This window comes from Myiozetetes cayanensis, unplaced genomic scaffold (assembly GCF_022539395.1).
Source record: "Myiozetetes cayanensis isolate MyiCay16 unplaced genomic scaffold, myiCay2020 scf9, whole genome shotgun sequence".
In the NCBI taxonomy this organism is placed as follows: Eukaryota; Metazoa; Chordata; class Aves; order Passeriformes; family Tyrannidae; genus Myiozetetes; species Myiozetetes cayanensis.
This window is the reverse complement of record NW_026088185.1, coordinates 15260108-15280621: the sequence shown is the minus strand read 5'-3', so window position 1 is coordinate 15280621 and position 20514 is coordinate 15260108. Positions and strand designations below refer to the sequence as shown.

Genomic DNA, 20514 nt, shown 5'->3' with positions numbered 1-20514 from the left:
CCCCCTATCCCATCCACCCCCAAATAAGAAAAGGCATGTTACTAACATGCAACATCTTTGCATAGGACTGAGTTAGAAGTGTCGCTTGGTGGTCCAACTCCTGCTCTGTTTTCTGCACTGACACGGAATTCATATTCATTTCCTTCCAGAAGACCAGTTACTTTGCATCTAAGATCTGAAACTGGTTTCTTTGTTGCTCTAACCCATCTTAAACCTTTCTTTTCTCTCCGCTCCACATGGTAACCTGTGATTTCACTTCCACCATCATCTACTGGCCTTTTCCAGGTAACTGTGACAGTATTTTTAGTCACATTTGTTACTTCCGGTTTACCAGGAGGACCTGGAGGACCTGTTAAGGAAGAAAAATTACAGTTAAAAAAAAAAAATCAAGTCTTCAGAGATTAATAAAAACTCACTTGAACCTTTCAGCTTGTTCTACTTACCAAATCTATCCACCATTTTAACTGGTTCTGATTGTACTGGTTCACCCTTGCCATATTGATTTACTGCTGAGACACGGAAAACATATTCATTTCCTTGAATGAGCTTGCTAACAACATGCCTACAGGTTTCAATATTTTCAGCAACCAATGTCCAGAGCAGTCGACTAGTTTCTCTCTTTTCAAGAACATATGATTTGACTGGTGATCCACCGTCTTCTGCAGGAGGTGACCATGTAAGAGTTGCTTTTTCTGCTGAAACATTGCTGATCTCAATAGGCCCTGGAGGTCCTGGTATATCTAAAACTTTCACTTGTACACTCTCCTGCTTAGTGCCAAAAGGATTGGTTGCAGTGATTGTGTATTCTCCAGAATCTTTTCTGGCTGCATATTTGACAGTTAGAGTAGAAGAAGTTGGTTTGGTTTCAATGTGCACAAGTTCTGAAGGTCTAAAATCTTTTCCAGCTTTTGACCATGCTGAAGTTGGAGGTGGTTTGCCACGGATACTAATAGCAGACAGTGTAATGGTGTCTCCTGCTTTTACTGTTAAACCTTCTTTCAAAGGAGGATCCAGAACAATGCTTGGTGCCTCTGTCAAAAAAAACAGACCAAAAAATCCTGATTGTTACAACAAGAACACAGGGGGGAAAGGAGATTTGGTATTAATTATTCAAATAAAATTCTACCTATTCAATGCCATCTACATACCATACTCATCCTTGCATATTATGGTTCCTGTGGATTCAGATGGAGGACTGATAGCTCCAGCTGTGTTCTTTGCTCTAATTCTGAACTCATATTTGGAGCCTTCAATGAGGTCAGTTACTGTAAATGCACAGTCTGGAACATTCACGTGATTAGCTTTTGTCCAAGTCTTTTTGGGTAAATCACGCTTTTCAACAATATAGCCAGTTAATTTATGTCCACCATCATATTTTGGTTCTGTCCAAATGAGTGTTACTGAGTTCCTGGTTACATTGATAACTTCAGGTTTCCCAGGGGGATCTAGAAGAAAAAATAATAAATAGTGGTCAAACAAAAGTTATTTCAAATCTCAGAATTTTCCTTTTTATTCTCCTGATGACTTACCAATAGGATCAAGTGCCACAACTGGTTCAGATGGAAGACTTGGTTTACCTACTCCAGCCATATTGATTGCCATTACTCTGAATTCATATTCCAGACCTTCAGTTAACCCTGTCACTCTGAAATCTTTCATTCTTATTGGTGTTGTATTTGCTCTCTTCCACAGAAGACTATTTCTTTCTTTAACTTCAATGTGATAACCTAGAAGATAAATGATGAGATGAAAATATGGGTGAGGTTTCTAGAAATCCTAATTTCTGATGGCATTGTGAAACATCATAAATCCTGCATTGCATGTTGCATAGGCACTGTGCAAGCAAATGCCTTAAAAAAATCTGACCAAACTATTGTTTCTCAGGTAGTATTTTCCCAACGTTTAATTTTTAAATCTTATTGAAAAACAGGAAGCAAACCAGTGAAATCAATCAATTGATCAATCAATCAATCACTCAATTTAAAACATAAACACCTGATAGTTTTATCTTACCCTTTGCCAGAGAGAAAGAACTGTTAAAAACTGAAATACTAGGGATGTTTTTGGGGATGTACCTGTGATTGGTGATCCTCCAGTTCTTCTGGGATCAGTCCAAGTTAAAGCTACAGATTCATGCCGAACAGCAACAATGGTGGGGGGTGGAGGAGCATCTGGCACATCTAAACAGTATTGAAAACAGGCAGTAGCATTAAAAATTAATATCACCCCTTTCACATTTTTTTCCAATTTCATAAATTATAATAGATACTTACCAAATGGATGTTTTGCAATGACAGGGTCAGATTTAAGGCCTTCACCTACTCCGTATTTATTTTCAGCCCTGATCCTGAATGTATATTCATTTCCTTCATGAAGTCTTGTAACTCTAAAAGTTGTTTTCTGGACTGCAGAGGCACAAGTCACCCACTTGTTATTTACATTATCTCTCTTCTCTAGAACATAGTTAGTGATTTCTGAACCACCATCATCTTTTGGAGGGCCCCACTTTAAGGTTATGGCATCAGCTGTGACTTCTTCAAATTTCACTGGACCTGTTGGTATGCCAGGTTTGCCAACAACTTTTACAAAAATAGTGCCTTCCTTGCTGCCAACAACATTCTTCAGAGTTATTGTGTATTTTCCAGCATCAGCTTTCTGGCAGTCATGTACTACAAGAGTGGTGTTAACTGCTGTAGATTCAAATGCAACTCTTCCACTCTCAGTAAGTGCTTGGTCTTCATCCTTCTTCCAAGTTACAGTTGGGACAGGCTTGCCTTTCATAGGGATTTTAAGACGGAAATTGCTACCTTCTTTAGCTGTATAGCTCAAATCAGGTAGATCTCTTAAGTCAAGTTCAGGTGCCACTGTAAAAAATAAAGGAAACCAGTTATTCAACAGTGCATAAACTTTGTGGTAAAATTAAGATCTGATTTAAAGGTATCTGATTTGTATGTATGCATAGCAATGACAGTATGTATAAAATACGATTTGGGTAAGTAAAGTATTGATATAATGATCTTGATTCTCACCAACATCATCTCTTGCTACAATTGTGAGCTCTGATGGAGTTCCATATCCAGCATCATTTTGGGCTCTCACTCTGAAAGTGTATTCCTGTCCTTCTTTTAGGTCTCTCATTGAATAATGGAGGTTCTTTCCCCGCATGACTTCTTGCCATTTATCTTCACCAATCAGGACCTCAACAATATATGCAATAATACGGCTTCCACCATCACTGATAGGTTTTTTCCATACCAAATTGCATGATGATTTTGTTACAGCTGAAGCTTTTAGATCCACAACTGGCCCAGGTGTTTCTAGAAGGAAGAATATCATACTAAGTGTCCAGTCAAGCTAAAAATAAACATTATTTAAACAAAAAAAAAAAGAATAAAAAAACAGGTGAAGGGGATCCATTTTTCCTACCAGAAGCTTTAACGGCATCACGAGTTTCACAGGGATCACCAATACCATATTCATTTTCAGCAAAAACTCTGAAGAAGTAAGATTTGCCTTCTTCTAAGTTAGTTATCCTGTAGCTTGTCTTTGGACATTCTGTTGTTACTGTGGACCATGATTTTCTTTCTGCATCACGTTTTTCAACAACATAATTTTTGATTGGACTGCCCCCATCTATTAGAGGAGGTTCCCATGTAATGTAGGCAGAATCCTTGGATGCTTCCTTTACAATCAGGTTAACTGGAGGGCCTGGAGTATCTGCATAAACACAAGACCACCATGTTTGATATAGTAATAAAATTTTTAAAAATCAGTTAAAAAGTCTACAAATATATTATAATGGGGAAAACCCTGAGACTTACCAAGTACTTTCACAACAATGGTGTACTCCTTTTTGCCACAGCTGTTCTCTAGACTTAGGACATATTTTCCAGCATCATATTTATTTACATTTTCACAACGCAGGAAGGTATCAAAATCAGTTGACTTGATATCTAATCCTTGTCTATCTCTTAGGTTGGCACCCACTTTAGACCATGTAATTTTTGGAGGTGGACGTCCTCTTACGGGCACATAAAGTCTCATTGTGACTCCAGCACGCAACACAAGGACTTTCCTTAGTTCTGCATCAAGTTCTCCTTCAGGTGGAACTGTGTGTTTAACAAAAGAACATGTAATTAAAGCATCATCTTTAAGGCTATCACCAAAGTTCCTGTTACAGAAAGTCCCTCTTTACTGGCATTTCACTAGATTAACCAACCTCTCATGCCTGTGATGATGTTAATAAGTGTCCTAACTCCTGTTTGAAGGTAATTTGCAAACTTGGCATTTTTTGCACTGATTTCCCTTTCTTTTTTTTTTCTGCCTTTTCCACCATTTATGTTAGAAAGTCTCTTTGTTTTTTAAGAACTCAAAGGAGTTTCAAAGCCTCCTAGACTCTACTGCTTTTCTTGAGCCAAGACAGTTCTGTGAAGCAATGCTTTGGTACATACAGCAAAATGCATAGAAAGCCAGCGTGGTGGCTTTTAAGCAGTAAACGATATACAATCAAATACTGTGTCACACAGCTGCTTAGAATGTAATCCTGCCTTCCAATTATTTAGAAGACATGAATATGACAAAGTTTTAAGAATAGAAAAGAAAGCTGAAAAGTCTAATTTTAAGATTAGGGAAAGAAAGGTATTTTGATGAACCCAAATAGGAGACAGAAGGCTATAAAGCATATAAATAAAAAAACCAGACACTAGCCTGTTCCTAACTGCCCTGTTCTCTTCCAAATTAGCTGCTTTTAGCCCACATTTTCTGAGTAATAACATTCCAAATTAATCTGTGCCTGTGATCTGTGACAAACTCTGTCTTTGGAACTCATCCCATGAATTAAAGTCAACTAGGTAATTGGTTTTCAGTGAACATACTTAAAATGTCTTTGGCAGTGTGTTTATCAGGAACATCACTTGGGTCACTGTATCCAATCTTATTGACAGCATAAACACGGAACTGGTACTCTGTATCTTCCATCAGTCCTGTTACCACAAATTGCGTAGCCTGTAAATTCTTTGGTACATTGCATCTGACCCAGTTGTCTGTGTCAGCTCTTTTTGATTCCACTAGATAACCAATTATAGGGCTTCCTCCATCATATGCTGGTTTGCTCCATGACAGGCTTATTGAATTACGAGTAGTATCAACCACTTTCGGGAAAGCAGGTGGGCCAGGAGGATCTGAGAATTAAAATAGCGTAAAGTTATTGTACCAAATGCTGTATGACAGTATTTGGAAATAATAATGGAAAATATCTGAGATTTTAAGCTTACATTGAGGATCACGAGCATACACTGCTTTAGATGGTGCGCTAGGCTTGCCAGGTCCAGCTTTATTCAATGCTATCACCCGGTACTCATATTCTGTTCCTTCTTGGAGTCCAGTAGCTTTAACAGTTCTTTCAATGACAGGCTTTCTGTTCACCTTTGTCCAGTTAAGAGCCTTAGTTTCACGCTTCTCGAGGATATAACCAGTTATTGGGGATCCACCATCATCAGCTGGTGGCTTCCAGCTAACAGTCATAAAGTCTTTTGTTACATTGCTAATTACTGGTGGATCACAAGGTCCGGGTACATCTGTGGAGATTTATTTGAAAATTATATTCACATTCATAACTGCACACAAAAAGCCAGTGACTTTTGAAACTATCCCACAAAGGACTTACCATATGGATTCTTAGCAACTGCTGGTTCAGTCAAGATGGGGTCTCCAACACCGTATTTGTTTTCAGCACATATGCGGAACTGGTACTCATGTCCTTCTATTAGTTTCTCCACTGTGCAGCTTGTAATGGGTACATTGGCACTGACCTGGGCCCAGTTCGGCCTGCTTGTTTCACGCTTGTCTACAATGTAGTTAGTAATTTCTGAACCTCCATCTTCCAGAGGAGGCTCCCAAGAAAGCATTGCACGATCTGCATACATATGTTTGATTTTGACGGAGGCTGGTGGACCAGGTTTATCTAGAACAATTAACATCACATTGTTACAGCTCTATCTCTTGCTATATAATTTAATCATAAAGTATTTGCTAATAGACAGTCTTTAGCTTACCAAGTACTTTAAGCCTAATGGTTGCTGACTTTGATCCACTTGCATTTTCAGCTGTAATAGTGTAGTCTCCTGTTTGCTTCCTGTTAACACTGAACAACTCAACTGTAGCAAGATTTCTCTTAGTAGTTATCTTAACACCTTCAGATGGCTTTAAAACTTCTCCATCTTTCTTCCAGGCGATTGTTGGCATCGGCTTGCCATATACATTTGCCTCCAGGCGCACATTAGATCCAGCTTTTACTGTAAGCTGTGATTGCATAGACAGATCCAACTCTATTCTGGGAGGAACTGAAAGGAAACAGTCCAAGGGTTAATCAGAGTAGTAAGAGATAAACATCTCATTCTTGATATGAGATTTAGTTCAACATGCACAGACTCTTATCAGAGTTATCAAATGCTTTTACATTCCTTACCATTTTCTGGATGAATGGTCACCGGATCAGAAGGTTCTGAAGGTGGGCTGATGTTAACTGCTGTCTTGGCAATTGCTCTAAATTGATACTGAGCATTTTCTTCCAAACCAGTAGCAGTGTACTCTTCTAGGGGTATTTGATGTGGAGTTGTATTGCACCGAACCCACTTATCACCAGGTAATTTGCAAGCTTCCACAAAGTAGCCAATTAGTTTGCTACCACCATCATGCTTTGGTCTTGTCCATACCAGTGATGCAGTACTCTTAGTGACATCAATAACTTCAGGTTTTCCAGGGGGATCTAAAGCAAAAGAAAACATTTTGTAGTCTGTCTTTTTTTTCCAAAAGAGAGCTAAAATATTAAAAAATGGCTTTAATAGTGCTGGATTCTATTTACTGCATACCCACACACAGTGCACTCATGGTAAAGCCATAGCAAGCATAAAAATATAAACAAAGGGGAAAATGAAGATTACAAGGAGGGGCAGATATATTGAAAATGATCAGAAACAGCAGTATGTAGTGGTACGTTTGGCTTACCGACTGGTGCTCTTGCTGTGACAAACTCAGTTGGTTTACTAGGTTTACTTGCTCCAGCTCTGTTCAGTGCATAAATTCTGAAAGTATACTCAAGACCTTCGATGAGCCCCACACAAGGGTATTCTGTGGAGCGCACAGCTGTGTCATTAGCTTTCACCCACAGCAGACTGTTCCTTTCCTTGCGCTCAATGAGATAACCAGTAATTGGACTGCCTCCATCACTATCTGGCTTATCCCAAGCAACAAAAATGCAGTCTTTATTGACTTTGGTAATTCGTGCGTTCTTTGGTTCACTAGGGACATCTAGAAAGAAATACAAAGATATATATCAATTGTATGTTTTCTTACTAGAAAGATTAAATAGAGAAGCGCTGCTAACAAAAACTGGCATACCAAATGGGAACCTTGCGATCATCTTGGCAGAAGGAAGTGGTTCAGAAATCCCAAAACGATTTTCAGCACGAACGCGGAACATATATTCTTCTCCGGGAATAAGTTTTCCAATTCTGCAGGTTGTCTTTGTGACAGAAGATAAAGCTGTTACCCAGTCCCCGCGGCTTACATCACATTTCTCAACTACATAGTTTGTAATGTTACTGCCACCATCTTCAAGAGGTATATGCCATGAAAGAGTGCAAGCATCAGCATCAATTTCAGAAATATCAAATGGAGGCTGTGGTGGACCTGGTTTATCTGTACAAAAAAAGCAGATTAAGAAAGAAAGGGATGAAAGAAAATGGCAGTCACTGGAATATACTAAAACTAGCTTTGTATAAAGCTGGATTGAAAAACAATGAAATGGAACATACCCATGACTATCACTCTGATTTTCTGACTATCAGTACCAGAGCTATTCTCTGCAGTAAGAGTGTAAAAATCAGAATCTTTTCTAGTCACATCCTTAATGATAAGAACAGAAGACTTTTCGGCTTTATGCACAGCAAGGCGACTGGATGTAACTACATCTTGATCTCCTTTCAGCCATTTACAGGTGGGCTGAGGTTTCCCATATACATGAGCTTCAATTCTCAGTTTCTTTCCAGCTTTAATGTGAACGTGATCAGGCATCAAAATCTTAGGTGGGACTGCAAAAGAAAAAAAAATCAGACATATAAATTCAATTTCTGTGATATATTAATTTACTTTTTCTTATTTTTTCATGTGAAACATCTCTGCTGCTTTTTCAAGAGGAATGACCAGTAGGAATGAACAGATGATTTTTAATTTAGGTTCCACTTATGGACGACTGCAGTTTCTGCAAGGAAAATACCTATTCCAGTCTTACTTTTACATTCTTGTACAGTTTACAAGAAAATATTTATGAGTTTGGGTTACCTTCACACACACTTATGTAGATATTTGTGCACTATTAGTGCTTGAAATGTAATTCCTCTTTATATCTGGAACTTGTTGCTCACTTATTGCTGACTTTCTACAAGATAAACATGAAGGAGAAGAAAAGAAACACTGAAGTTCTGAACTCAACCCACTTGTACAGTCAGTCTTTTTATATCTTCAAATTATTCTTTTCCTACTTCTTCTTTTCCACAAAAGCTATCAAGTTTCTTCCAAAAGAAACATGACAGCTTGTTTGGTGTAGTCTTCCCGCCATCGGCTAGTTTTCATTCTCCTTTTCCTGTATCTCTCTCTTTCTCTTCCCATGTCACAATGCCCTTACCCCTGTGTCTCCTGTGCTTCAGGGACCCTGCCACTTTAAATAGGCCAACCTGCCCTCTCTGCCTTTTGCTTTACATTCCCAATCAACTTCACAATATAAGCAACTTGTTTTCCCTTATATTAAAACAGGTGGCACTCTTGGCCCCATTTATCTCTAAACTACCAGTCTGACTCTTTTTCATTTTAAGTTCATTGAAGGTGTTTATTATTTCTCCCTAAATCCTACTTTCTGGTTCCAGCTGAAACCATACCTGAAAAATTATTTAATAATTCTGAATTAGCATTAAAATCTCATTCTTTCTGAGCTGTCAAAATATTCAGTACAGTAAACCTTCATCATCCAGATAACTTCATAAAGCATATGTTTTTCTGTGAGTCCAAGAACTATAATTCTTCCTCATTTTATTATTAAAGCAGTATATTGCAACATAGGCAGTATTTAATTTGCTACTTACTGAGTTGTTCTTTAATTTCAAATGCTCCTTCAGCTTGTATTGGCAAACTTACTCCTACAGCATTTCTAGCTGCCACTCTAAAGTTGTACTTCTTTCCCTCCTTCAGACCAGCTACAACAATGGAGAGATCTTTGACAACTGAATATTCTGTCCAGCGATCCGCTGGTTGGTCATCTTCTTTGTAGCTAACAATGTACCCATCAATTTTAGAGCCTCCATCACGCAGTGGTGGCAGCCAGCCTAAAGTAGCACTGTTCTTTGTAATTTCAGTAACTTCAAGTTTTCTTGGTGGATCAGGTTCACCTTTCAGGGAAAAAAAAAGCAAACACATTAAACACTGGAATTCCAAGATTTTCTAACTCTTAAGTATTTGTTGGATTATTGGATGATAGCCATGCTAACTCAACAAGAGCAAAATTCCTAATAATTGCAAAGGTACTATATTCATAGATCATATTATTTTAAAGGAACTGGCACAAAAATACTTATGTTTATCATTGAGTAGTTAGTAGCATTGTCCAGTTTAGAAACACTAGCTTTCAAGAAACAAAAAATCTTATTAAAGTTAGCAAAAAAACCATAAAATGTACATAAAGGCATACTTACTTAGAGGATCTGTTGCTAGAACTGGTTTTGGTATGTCACTTGGAACACCTGCCCCATATTCGTTTACTGCTGTCACTCTAAAATAATATTCATTTCCAGGTACAAGGTTTGCTATTTGGAAACTAGTTTTCTTTAGTTCTGCAGTGACTGTTGCCCAGGTCTTTCTGTCAGCCTCACGTTTCTGCAGGATGTAATGAGTCACTGGGCTACCCCCATCATTCTCTGGAGGTGCCCATGAAAGATGGCATGACATCTTGGTGACATCTGAAACCTTGAAGTCTGACACAGGTCCAGGAGTATCTATAAAGAAATTTCAATTTACATTAGACTTTTTGTCTTGAATAAATTAGAGTTAAAGGGGGCTAACAGCTTTTTATGTAGGGGGAGTTAGTGTTAGCTGATACAGTTATACTCAAAAACTGTAGGATCTGGGGGTCATAAATATTCCTGCAATTAACATTCAATATAGTTATAAAATTGTCTAGAGATACTTGTCTCATTACTTACCCAGGACTCTGACATTCACAAATACAGCCTTTTCTCCAGCTGCATTAACAAGTGTCAGTGAATATTTGCCTGAGTCGTCACGTGTTGAATCAGGAATGACACAGAAGGCCATAGTGTCAACCAGATCAACCAGTCCTTTTCTGATGACATTATCAACACCCATTCTCCTCCAGGTGACTTTTGGTGCTGGGCGGCCCCTAACAATGGCAAAAAGTCTGATAGGGCATCCAGCCCTGACTGTGACTAACTTTCTCATGCTTGCATCCAACTCAATCTCAGGAGGTTCTGAAAGACAAAATTAAAGAAATAAAATACAAAGTTTCGCATGTGTAAGAAAGTAAACCTAAAGCAAATAAAGGTTGGATGCAAACACTGATAAAGTGGATGGGAAAACTCACCAAGAATTTCTTTGGGAGATACAGCTTCTTTCAGTTCAGCTGGCCGACCAAGGCCAACCTGGTTTTGGGCAGAAACTCTGAACTCATATAATTGCTTCTCATCCAGGCTGGTGGCTGTAAATTCTGTGTGAATAACCTGGGCAGCAACATTACAACGTTTCCATCCTGCTTCAGGATCAGCACCCTCCACTTTTGGTCTAATTTCCACAACATATCCAATAATTGGAGCGCCACCATCGTACACTGGTTTTCCCCAGCCCAGCGTTATGGAAGTCTTTGTGCTATCAACCACTCTCAAGTTTGTGGGAGGACCAGGTGGTTCTGAAAGACAGAAAAAATTATAGATAAGAACACAGCTGTACAATTTAGTCATCTGCCATGTTACGTTAAAAAAAGTACAAAAATTCAACGGTATTATACCTATTGGGTCTTTGGCTACTACAGGTCTTGATGGCAAGCTTGGTTCTCCAAGTCCGACTTCATTTTCAGCACTGACGCGGAACTGATATTCATGACCAGGGAAGAGATTAGTAACCTTCTTGCGTCTCTCTGGGATTGCAGTCTTAGTAACAGGAACCCATCTTAGTGATCGTTTCTCTTTCTTCTCTAAAATGTATCCTGTAATTGATTTGCCACCATCATATTCTGGTGGATTCCAAACTACAGTCATCTCTTCTTTGCTAACTCTTGTGACATCTGGAGGGTCGGGGCGTCCAGGTCTATCATATTTTGTTTTTGCAATAATTGGGTGTGTTTCTGTTGGTGGACCAGTGCCCATTTTATTCTCTGCACGCACTCTGAATATATATTCATTGCCTTCAATGAGGCGTGTCACTTTTGCATAGTTTGTTAGGACAGACGAAGAGAATGTAGACCAAACCATACGCTTGCTTTCACATTTTTCCAGGATGTAGTTCTGTATTTCACAACCACCATCATCTTCTGGAGGGTCCCAAGTAACAGTACATCTATCACTTGAAATGTCAGTGACTTTTAAGTTTCTTACAGGACCAGGTTTATCCAAGACAATAACAGTAGCATATGCCACGAAGCTACCAGCTGTGTTAGTTGCAGTAATCACATATTTCCCACCATCACTGCGCCTTGATTTTGTGAGAACAAACTTCGATGTGTCAGAAGTTGTTTCAATACTGACTCTTGGAGATCTGGTGAGATCCGTGGCATCTTTGTCTTTTGTCCATACAACTTCAGGCTGTGGTTTTCCTCTGACTCCAGCCTCAATTCTAATTGTGTCACCTGCTTTCACAGTTAAAACCCCACTTAACTTCAAGTCTAGCACTGGTTTCTGCAGATCTTCCTTCACAACAACTTCCTCTGTTTTTACCCAGCCACTTTCACCAGCCTCATTCTTGGTTTGAACTCGGAATTGGTAGATCTTATTTTCCACACATTTATCTACCATGTAGTGTGTCTCCTTAATGCTGCCTTTGTGAACCCTTTCCCATTCATCTGACTCTTTCAATTTTCTCTCAACATGATAACTTAAGTTGGGACTTCCACCATCATAATCTGGCCTTCTCCATTTCAGATATACAAATGTCTTCCCTTTCTCTGCAATGTGAAGATTTTCTGGCTCTCCAGGCTTGTCAATAGGATTGATGGCAAGGATGGGAGTCTTGGTCTCAATGCAAGGACCTGGACCTATTTTGTTTTCTGCACAAACTCTGAAGAAGTATTCACGGTTCTCTACAAGATTTGCCTTTACTAATCGTTTAGTGATATCAGAGGAGACAATTGACCATCCCCTTTGATTTGGTTGGCGGTACTCTACTATGTAATTTGTAATTTCAGAGCCACCATTATCCACTGGACTCTCCCAAGCAATCATACAGGAGTCTTTTGTGACGTAGCTTATTTTCAGGTTCTGACATGGTCCAGGTCTGTCAAGTACATTAACAATAGCAAAAGCTTGAGCCTGTCCACAGCTGTTCTTAGCTGCTATTACATATTTGCCATGATCAGCTCTTTTGGCTTCTTTCACTTGCAGTTCAACATTTGGTAGATCATGGAGTATTTCAACATGCTTTTCTTGGACTAGTACTTTGCCATCTTTAGACCACGTTATTTCAGGATCTGGCCTGCCTTTTACCTTACCAGTAATACGTATTGTTTGACCTACTCGGACAGTAATTAAATCTCGACAGGTCACATCTAGGCTTATTTCTGGAGGAGAAAGGATATCCTTTGCAAGTACAGTTTCTGCCAGTTCTCTTGGTTCTCCTTCTCCCACAATGTTGACAGCTTTTATTCGGAACTTATACTCATTTCCTTCTATTAATCCAGGTACTCTGAAAGCACACTGTCTAATTAGTTCATCCTTATTAATCCTATTCCACTGTGTAGTTCCAGTTTTCTGACACTCCACAATGTATCCCAGAATTGGGCTGCCACCATCTTTGAGTGGCTTTGTCCACACAAGATCAGCTGTTTCTTTAGTTTTGTCTTTTAATTTTGGATTTATAGGTGGTCCAGGAGGAGTGATTGGACGTGATGCTTTTATTGGATCAGAGCTTGGAGATGGTTTGCTTAAACCCACCATGTTTTCTGCAAAAACTCTGAATTCGTATGTGTTGCCTTCAAAAAGACCAGTGACTCTGTATTTCATATCAAGTACAGGTGTCTTGTTGACACGCACCCATTTACCAGATGCTTCCCGACGTTCAAGTATATAACCAGTTATTGGAGTTCCACCATCAGATTTTGGTAGGGTCCAAGACACTGTTGCAGCATTTTCTGTAATATCATAAACAGTTGGTTTACCAGGTGGGGATGGTGGATCAAACATATATTTAGCAACTGTTGGTTCTGAATCAAGGGGTGCACCGATGCCTATCTTATTTTCTGCACGAACACGGAAAATATATTCACAGCCTTTCTGCAGTCGTGGAACCTTAATTTTTGTGTGACTTGTTCCAGAGCTAACCACTCCCCAAGTTTCTTTCTTTGATTGACGCTTCTCAACAATATAATTAATTATAGGACTCCCACCATCATCTTTAGGAGGGCGCCAAGAAATAACCATGTGTTCTGGTGTTACTTCAAGAATATTAATAGGACCAGTTGGTGGGCCAGGAACATCCAAAACTGTAAGGTGTAGAGCCACAGTTTTGCTGCCAGCTGCATTAGATACTGTGAGTAGATATTCTCCTGTATCTTTTCTTATACAGTCTTTGATAGTAAGCACGGTTGAATAATTGTCAGTCTCAATCTTGTATTTGCCATCTGGTTTAATTTCAGTGTCATCGGTAACCCATTTTGCAGTGGGAACTGGCACACCTCTCATAATTGCTGGAAGTCGCACTGTGGTGCCAGCTTTAACAACAAGACCTTCAATTAACTTCACATCTAGTTCCACAGATGGAGGTACTGAAATGAGAGAAAAATAGAAATTCATTTAAGCATTTCAAGGGAAATGCTTAAAGAAAGACAGAAAGAATAAGTGAAACAACATGAAAAACCAAAAATTACCTAGTTTTTCTTGACACTCTATTGGTATAGTTGTATCGGGAAGGCTGAGACCAACAATATTCTGAGCTTTCACACGGAATTTGTATATTTTTCCTTTTTGTAGGCCTGTAACAACACAGTCTAGCATAGGGACTGTCTGGAACTTTGTCCATTCATCTGCACCCTCTTCTTGATATTCCACCAAATATCCAGTTATCTCAGCACCACCATCACGATCTGGTCGATTCCAAGCAAGGGAAACTTCAGTCTTGTCAACATCTACATGATGCAGATTCTTTGGTGGCCCTGGAGGATCTTTTAAAATAAAAACCCAAAATGGTTACTAGGATGAAAAATCTATAGTATCAGTGTATTATGTTCACATTGATACTAACAGGACAGTCTCCAAATTACCAGTAACAATATTAAAAAAAACAAATCGTGTAACTTAAAAACACTTACGCAGTGGATCTATAGCTTTAATAGGCTTGAGTGTTTCCACGTATGGACCTCTACCAAACTGATTCTCAGCTGCAACTCGGAATTGATACTGAGTGCCTTCCATCAGATATTTAGCCATATGACTGCGTTTCTTGGAGGATGATGAGATGGCTACCCACTGTGCAGAAGCTACATCTTTCCTTTCCACCACATAGTTGGTAATGACAGAGCCACCATCATCTTCTGGTTCAGTCCAAGTGAGATAGCAAGAGTCACTTCTAACATCACTCACTTTCAGATTTCTGGGTGGACCAGGCTTATCTAAAATCAACAAAAATTAAATCCATTATTTATTTGATAACCCAAGAATTTCTTATAAAGTTTAGTAAATTTCAACATAAAGTAATATATTTAATGTAATTTTTAGTCCTTTTTCTACTGTGCATTTTTTTTAAAACTTTGTTAATTGATATTTTCAGAAATTCCTTTATTTCCTAATCTCTAATTATAGAATAAGAATGTGTGGTATAAAAGGAACATCAAAAAGATTACCTAAGACCACGACTTTTACTGAAACAGTCTTTGAACCAGCTGGATTTTCAACTGTCAGGGAGTACATTCCACCATCTTCATGGACCGTGTTACGAATTTCAAGCTTACTACCAACTCCTGTAACCTCAATATCAGCTTTGGGTGAGACTTCATGATCTTCTTTCTTCCAAGTAACTTTTGGGAATGGAACACCTTTAATAACAGCACTAAGTCGCAGGGTATCTCCAGCTTTTACATGCTGTTCTCGGGCCATATTAGCATCAAGTATCAACTCAGGAGGTTCTGGAATCAAAAAGATAAGTTTTTAAAAAATGAGGAAAAAAAAAGTGTTCTTAGGTAAACTTATCTGATTTTATTAAACTCACCGAGCCTGTCCTTTACTTCTACTGGATCATGAACGTGAGCTGGATCAGATTCACCTGCTGCATTGACTGCCTTGACCCTGAACTTGTAGGTCAAACCCTCAGTAAGACCAGTGACTTTATATTTTGTTTCAGGACAAGAATCTGCTGTAAGATTAGCCTTTTTCCATTCTTCATCTCCAACTTTCTGATACTCTATTAGGTAGCCAATTATCTTGCCATTTCCATCATGGCGTGGTGGTTGCCAAGATAAATCAACTGAATTTTTAGTTTTATCTACTGCTTCTGGATTAACAGGTGGACTCGGTTTTCCTGTTAAAAAAAAAAAAAAAAAAAAAAAGGGAGAAAAAAAAGAAGCTATTAAAATCCTTTTCTAACTGAAATTAAGAGTGTATTAAAATTTCAATGAGAAATGAAATTTGATACTTCACCGATTGGATCTCTAGCGAAAATTGGCTTTGATGGTGGACTAGGATCACCAACACCAATTTCATTTTCTGCTGAAACACGGAATTCATATTCACAGCCTTCAAGGAGGTCAGGTACTTTGAACTTTGTACCAGGGAAAATTGGGTCTTTGGTAGCTCTGACCCATCTTGTAGCCATTGTTTCCTTCTTTTCTACAATATAGTTTGTTATTGGCTTGCCTCCATCATACGGTTTGTTCCAAACCACTACTGCAGAGTCTTTGGTAACATCCTTAATGATTGGTTGCTCAGGTGCATCTGGAACACCTGGTGTGGGGAGAAAAAAAAAGAGCATATAAGCATTATAAACAGAATGAAAATTAGAGTATTAAAGTAAGATTGTAAATGAGAAACATACGGAAACGGTCCTTGGCTTTCATCTCATCAGAGATGAGAGGATCACTTATGCCATAAAGATTTTCAGCATAAATTCGAATTTGATATTCTCTTCCTTCAAGCAGCTTAGGAACTTTGCATGTTGTCTTCACTGTGGCAGATGTAACTGGCATCCACAGGTCTTTGTGTGTATCCTTCTTCTCAATAATGTAATTTGTGATTTCACTGCCTCCATCATCTAATGGAGGTTTCCAGGAAACTACCATATGATCTTTATAGACTTCATCAAATATAACTGGGCCTACTGGAGGTGATGGGCGATCTGTTTAAGAAAAAAATAAAGCATACCCAAGCTTTTATATAAACTTCACATAACAACATAGATTGAACAGTGTCAATACAGCAAATATAGTATAAAATGAGAAACCTGACATCACAGTTTTAATAAGGAAACAAGACCTCAGGACTATTCCTCTTTAATACATGTTTGACTCACTTGACTTAATTCCTTAATGCTTATAAGGTATTTGGTGATTAACATTTTCTATGGTCTTGACATTCTCTAAATGCATGTAGAGATATTGAACTATTCATGCTGAATAAACCAATCCAGATTTAGCTATGTACTCAAAATTAATAAGTAGCTTTTCAGTATAATTAAGAATGCAGTAAATCAGATTATTGTAATAAAGAATACATTTCAATACCTACATTTTATATAATTCAATTAATTCAAATCACTAATAAAATCAGAGACAATACTGTTGTTCAATAAAACCTACCAACAACATTCACTTGACAAAATCCTTTTCTTGATCCTGTGCTGTTCTCCACAGTCACACAATATTTGCCTGTGTCTTCACGGACAGATTTTAATACCCCCAAGCAAAGAGTTGTAGGAGTTGTCTGGATCTTTATACGGTCATCTGCTTTCACAACAATATCATCCTTTAGCCAAGTAACCTTTGGTGCAGGCTTGCCTGAGTAACGTCCAGTCAGGCTGAAAGCTTCACCAACTCGAACAATAAGCTTGTCTCTAAAGTCAAGGTCAAGTGTGGGAGGAGCTGAAAGACAATATTGAAAAACGCGATGCCCAAAAATTTCAGCAATAGTAAAAAGAAAAAGTAAGGAATCAATAAATGTGAACACTGTTTTGAAAAGAAATATGAAAAAGTTACATACCAATTTCATCCTTGCACGTGATTGGTTTAGTGCAAAATGATGGCTTGCCTTGCCCCACAATATTGCAAGCACTCACACGATACTCATAGGTGTCACCCTCTTTTAAGCCTTCTACAGTGTATTTCCTATCAAGCATTTTCTCCTTTGTAACTTTGTGGAATTTGTCTTTTCCAATGAGACGGCTCTCTAGAACATACATGGTGATATCCGAGCCTCCATTGTATTTTGGAGGGTTCCAAGTTAATGTAACAGAGTTTTTGGTAACTGCTTTTACTTCCAGGTCTTCTGGACGGTCAGGAACAGCTGTGAATAAACAAAAAATATTGTAAATGCATTTTTTTGTGTATTCAGCATACTCCTGCATATTCACCTAATATGACAGCTATCCAAACTAAAAAATATTCTTACTTATTGGATCTCTAATGACAATCTCTTTTGTTGTCTCTGTGAATGGACCCATGCCAATTAGATTCTCAGCTGCAATTCGGAAAAAATAGGCTTTCCCTTCAATGAGTCCCTGAACAGTAGCGTTCTGTCTTGTAACTGTGTAGCTCACTGGAGTCCAAGCTCTACGGTCAGCTTCACGTTTTTCAATTATATAGTTGGTAATAGGAGAACCACCATCATCTTCTGGAGTAAACCATGACAATTTACAAGAGTCATTGGTTAGGTTCTCAGTAAGGAATGGCACTCCCACTGGACCTGGCACATCTGAAAGCAAGGGAAAAAATGGAGTATTTAAGTATACATGCTGAATTTACGAAATTGTACTAGTCACAAGGATTACAGTTGCTATTTACCTAGCACATCAACAATAATGGTCTTCTTCCTCTCACCACCGTCATTTTTAGCAAGAAGAGTGTATAAACCCTGGTGACTCCTTTTGCAATTCTTGATGACTAAAGAAGAACTAATAGCTGTTTCTTCAATTTTGGCTTCTTCTGGCAAAGCGCGGTCATCCCTGGTCCAAGTCACTGTTGGAGGTGGTTTTCCTGAGACATATGCTATGATTCGAATTACTCCTCCAGCATGAACAACAATTCTGTCTCTGACACTTGCATCCAAATTAATATCAGGAGCCACTGAAGGAGGTGAACAAAAAAATTTAATGAGTTTTTTTTCTCACTTTGAATTAGAGGTACTAAAAATGTAAATGAAAATGATGAATACCAATTCTGTCCTTCATTTCAATAACATCTGTGACTTCTCCAGGTTCTCCGATGCCAGCAGCATTCACTGCTCTAACTCTAAATTTGTAAAAACATCCTTCTTTTAATCCTGCCACGACAAACTTGGTTCCTCTAATTTCTTTATCTTTTACCTGGAAAAGAATATTGTAATGTCAGCTAACATCAGGATATCATCAATTTCTTTGCAAAGTTTGAAACAAGTCTTACATCAGATATTATTTCAGATTTACAAGCACACAATAGTATTAAGTATACGTGGACCTAGCTCAGATAGAATTCTTCAGAATTTGTGTAAAGAAATACAGGACATGGACATACAAGCTATTCTGAAGATTCAACTTTTGATAGTTTTATAGCGAGGGTTGCTACAACAATTATCATAGTCTGGTCTCAGAAGAATACATGTATTTTTGGACACATAAAGTCATGTAAGTGAAAGTGGCAAAAAAAGGAATTCTGTTCTTTTCAAACTGCAATACAAAGGTTCTTTACCTGGAAACAGTGTGGGAAATAAAGATATTAATTAAAATGTATCCAGATGTTTATGGAGATATAAAAAATTCCCAAGGTGCACACCAGTTAATTTTTCAGTAATGTATTATTGAAAAAAGGAGGAAAATGTAGAGACATAAAATGCTTTGGCACTGTCTGATACCAATGAAACTTACTTTTGTGCCAGTTCTAACTTGGTCTTTTGGCTTTTTAATAACAAATTACCTACATACTTTCTCACATCTTTAAACAGAAATTATTAAATTCTAAGTTTAGGAATTGCAAAGTTAACTTGATATGAAGAAGGGGCAAGTACTAACTTTTAAGTTTGGCCCTATGTTTTAAACATATGAAGATAATTATTGTGCAAAACAGCAAAGTTTTAGAAACAACTTGCATAGTAAAAATGTATAAAGAAAATTTTTTTTTTTTCTGCAGTAATTTACTTTGACAGACACAGAGAAAAGAAATGCAGATTCTGGAACAGTTTTCCACCTACCCGTTCCCATTCTTCCTTTCCTTCCTCTTTATACTCAACAATGTAGCCAGTGACCCTAGAACCACCATCCTTTATTGGTGGAGACCACTCCAGATCTACAGAAGACTTTGTCCAATCAGTAACTTTTGGTATAGGAGGGCCAGGTGGGGCTGAAAAATATCATCACACAGCATAACAATATATTGTGTGTTCTTATTTGAATATTTTCAAATTTTGGAAAAAAGAATCTAAAATATTTACCAATAGGATCTCTAGCAAGTGCTGGATCAGATGGCATGCTTGGTGGGCCAACACCAGCTGCATTGATAGCTGAAACGCGGAACTGATATTCAGAGCCTTCAATAAGACCTGTGACTTTGTATGAAACCCCCAGTGCCATAGGCTTGATAGGATCTCGGTTAACCCTGGTCCATCTCTTTCCAGTGGTCTCTTTGCGCTCCAACCAGTAACCAGTAATAGGAGAGCCACCATCATGTTCCGGTTCTTCCCAGTTTACAGTCATTGAGTCACGTGTTATACTGCTAACTGTTGGCTTGTCACAAGGTCCAGGAACAGCTGGAGGAAAAAATTCACACATATCTTGTAAAAAATATGCTAAAGAAATATGGAGATAGCCAGAATGCAGAGCAGCTATGCACTCACAGAGTCACCACTGCACTAGGTAGTTACCTATCTGCACAAGATTCCTTCCCTCATTCAGTTTCTCATCCCTATTCAGGTACAGATAGTTCTGTGAAAAATAAAGTATCTTTCCTTTAAATAACAATTGCCAATTTTTTTTCCTTGCCTTTCTGGATCACTGTCTCATTTCAGTGCCCAGCCTAAGAGTGGATGTTTTAAGAATTATTCTCTCCTGCCAGCCTAACATTCCTTCTGT

At 38.3% G+C, this 20514-nt stretch overlaps 1 protein-coding gene across 1 annotated transcript in view; it reads right to left on the bottom strand.

Annotated features, from left to right (window-relative positions):
• The window catches only part of TTN (titin), a 240366-nt gene that overhangs the window by 45774 nt on the left and 174078 nt on the right, over positions 1-20514 (bottom strand). The window contains exons 238-272 of the mRNA XM_050339889.1: positions 19878-20192; positions 19638-19786; positions 18627-18777; positions 18257-18538; positions 17865-18167; positions 17457-17759; positions 17057-17338; positions 16297-16596; positions 15903-16205; positions 15475-15783; positions 15110-15391; positions 14579-14878; positions 14138-14431; positions 11069-14035; positions 10649-10969; positions 10251-10535; positions 9744-10043; positions 9138-9440; positions 7815-8090; positions 7399-7698; positions 7006-7308; positions 6467-6766; positions 6054-6341; positions 5666-5962; positions 5274-5576; positions 4875-5180; positions 3822-4109; positions 3427-3717; positions 3030-3317; positions 2274-2864; positions 2076-2180; positions 1530-1727; positions 1149-1445; positions 444-1031; positions 47-349 (exon numbers count right to left, since the gene is read on the bottom strand). Of these exons, the coding sequence (XP_050195846.1) occupies positions 47-349; positions 444-1031; positions 1149-1445; positions 1530-1727; positions 2076-2180; positions 2274-2864; positions 3030-3317; positions 3427-3717; positions 3822-4109; positions 4875-5180; positions 5274-5576; positions 5666-5962; positions 6054-6341; positions 6467-6766; positions 7006-7308; positions 7399-7698; positions 7815-8090; positions 9138-9440; positions 9744-10043; positions 10251-10535; positions 10649-10969; positions 11069-14035; positions 14138-14431; positions 14579-14878; positions 15110-15391; positions 15475-15783; positions 15903-16205; positions 16297-16596; positions 17057-17338; positions 17457-17759; positions 17865-18167; positions 18257-18538; positions 18627-18777; positions 19638-19786; positions 19878-20192 (13071 nt within the window). The remainder of the gene's footprint in view (positions 1-46; positions 350-443; positions 1032-1148; positions 1446-1529; positions 1728-2075; positions 2181-2273; positions 2865-3029; positions 3318-3426; positions 3718-3821; positions 4110-4874; positions 5181-5273; positions 5577-5665; positions 5963-6053; positions 6342-6466; positions 6767-7005; positions 7309-7398; positions 7699-7814; positions 8091-9137; positions 9441-9743; positions 10044-10250; positions 10536-10648; positions 10970-11068; positions 14036-14137; positions 14432-14578; positions 14879-15109; positions 15392-15474; positions 15784-15902; positions 16206-16296; positions 16597-17056; positions 17339-17456; positions 17760-17864; positions 18168-18256; positions 18539-18626; positions 18778-19637; positions 19787-19877; positions 20193-20514) is intronic.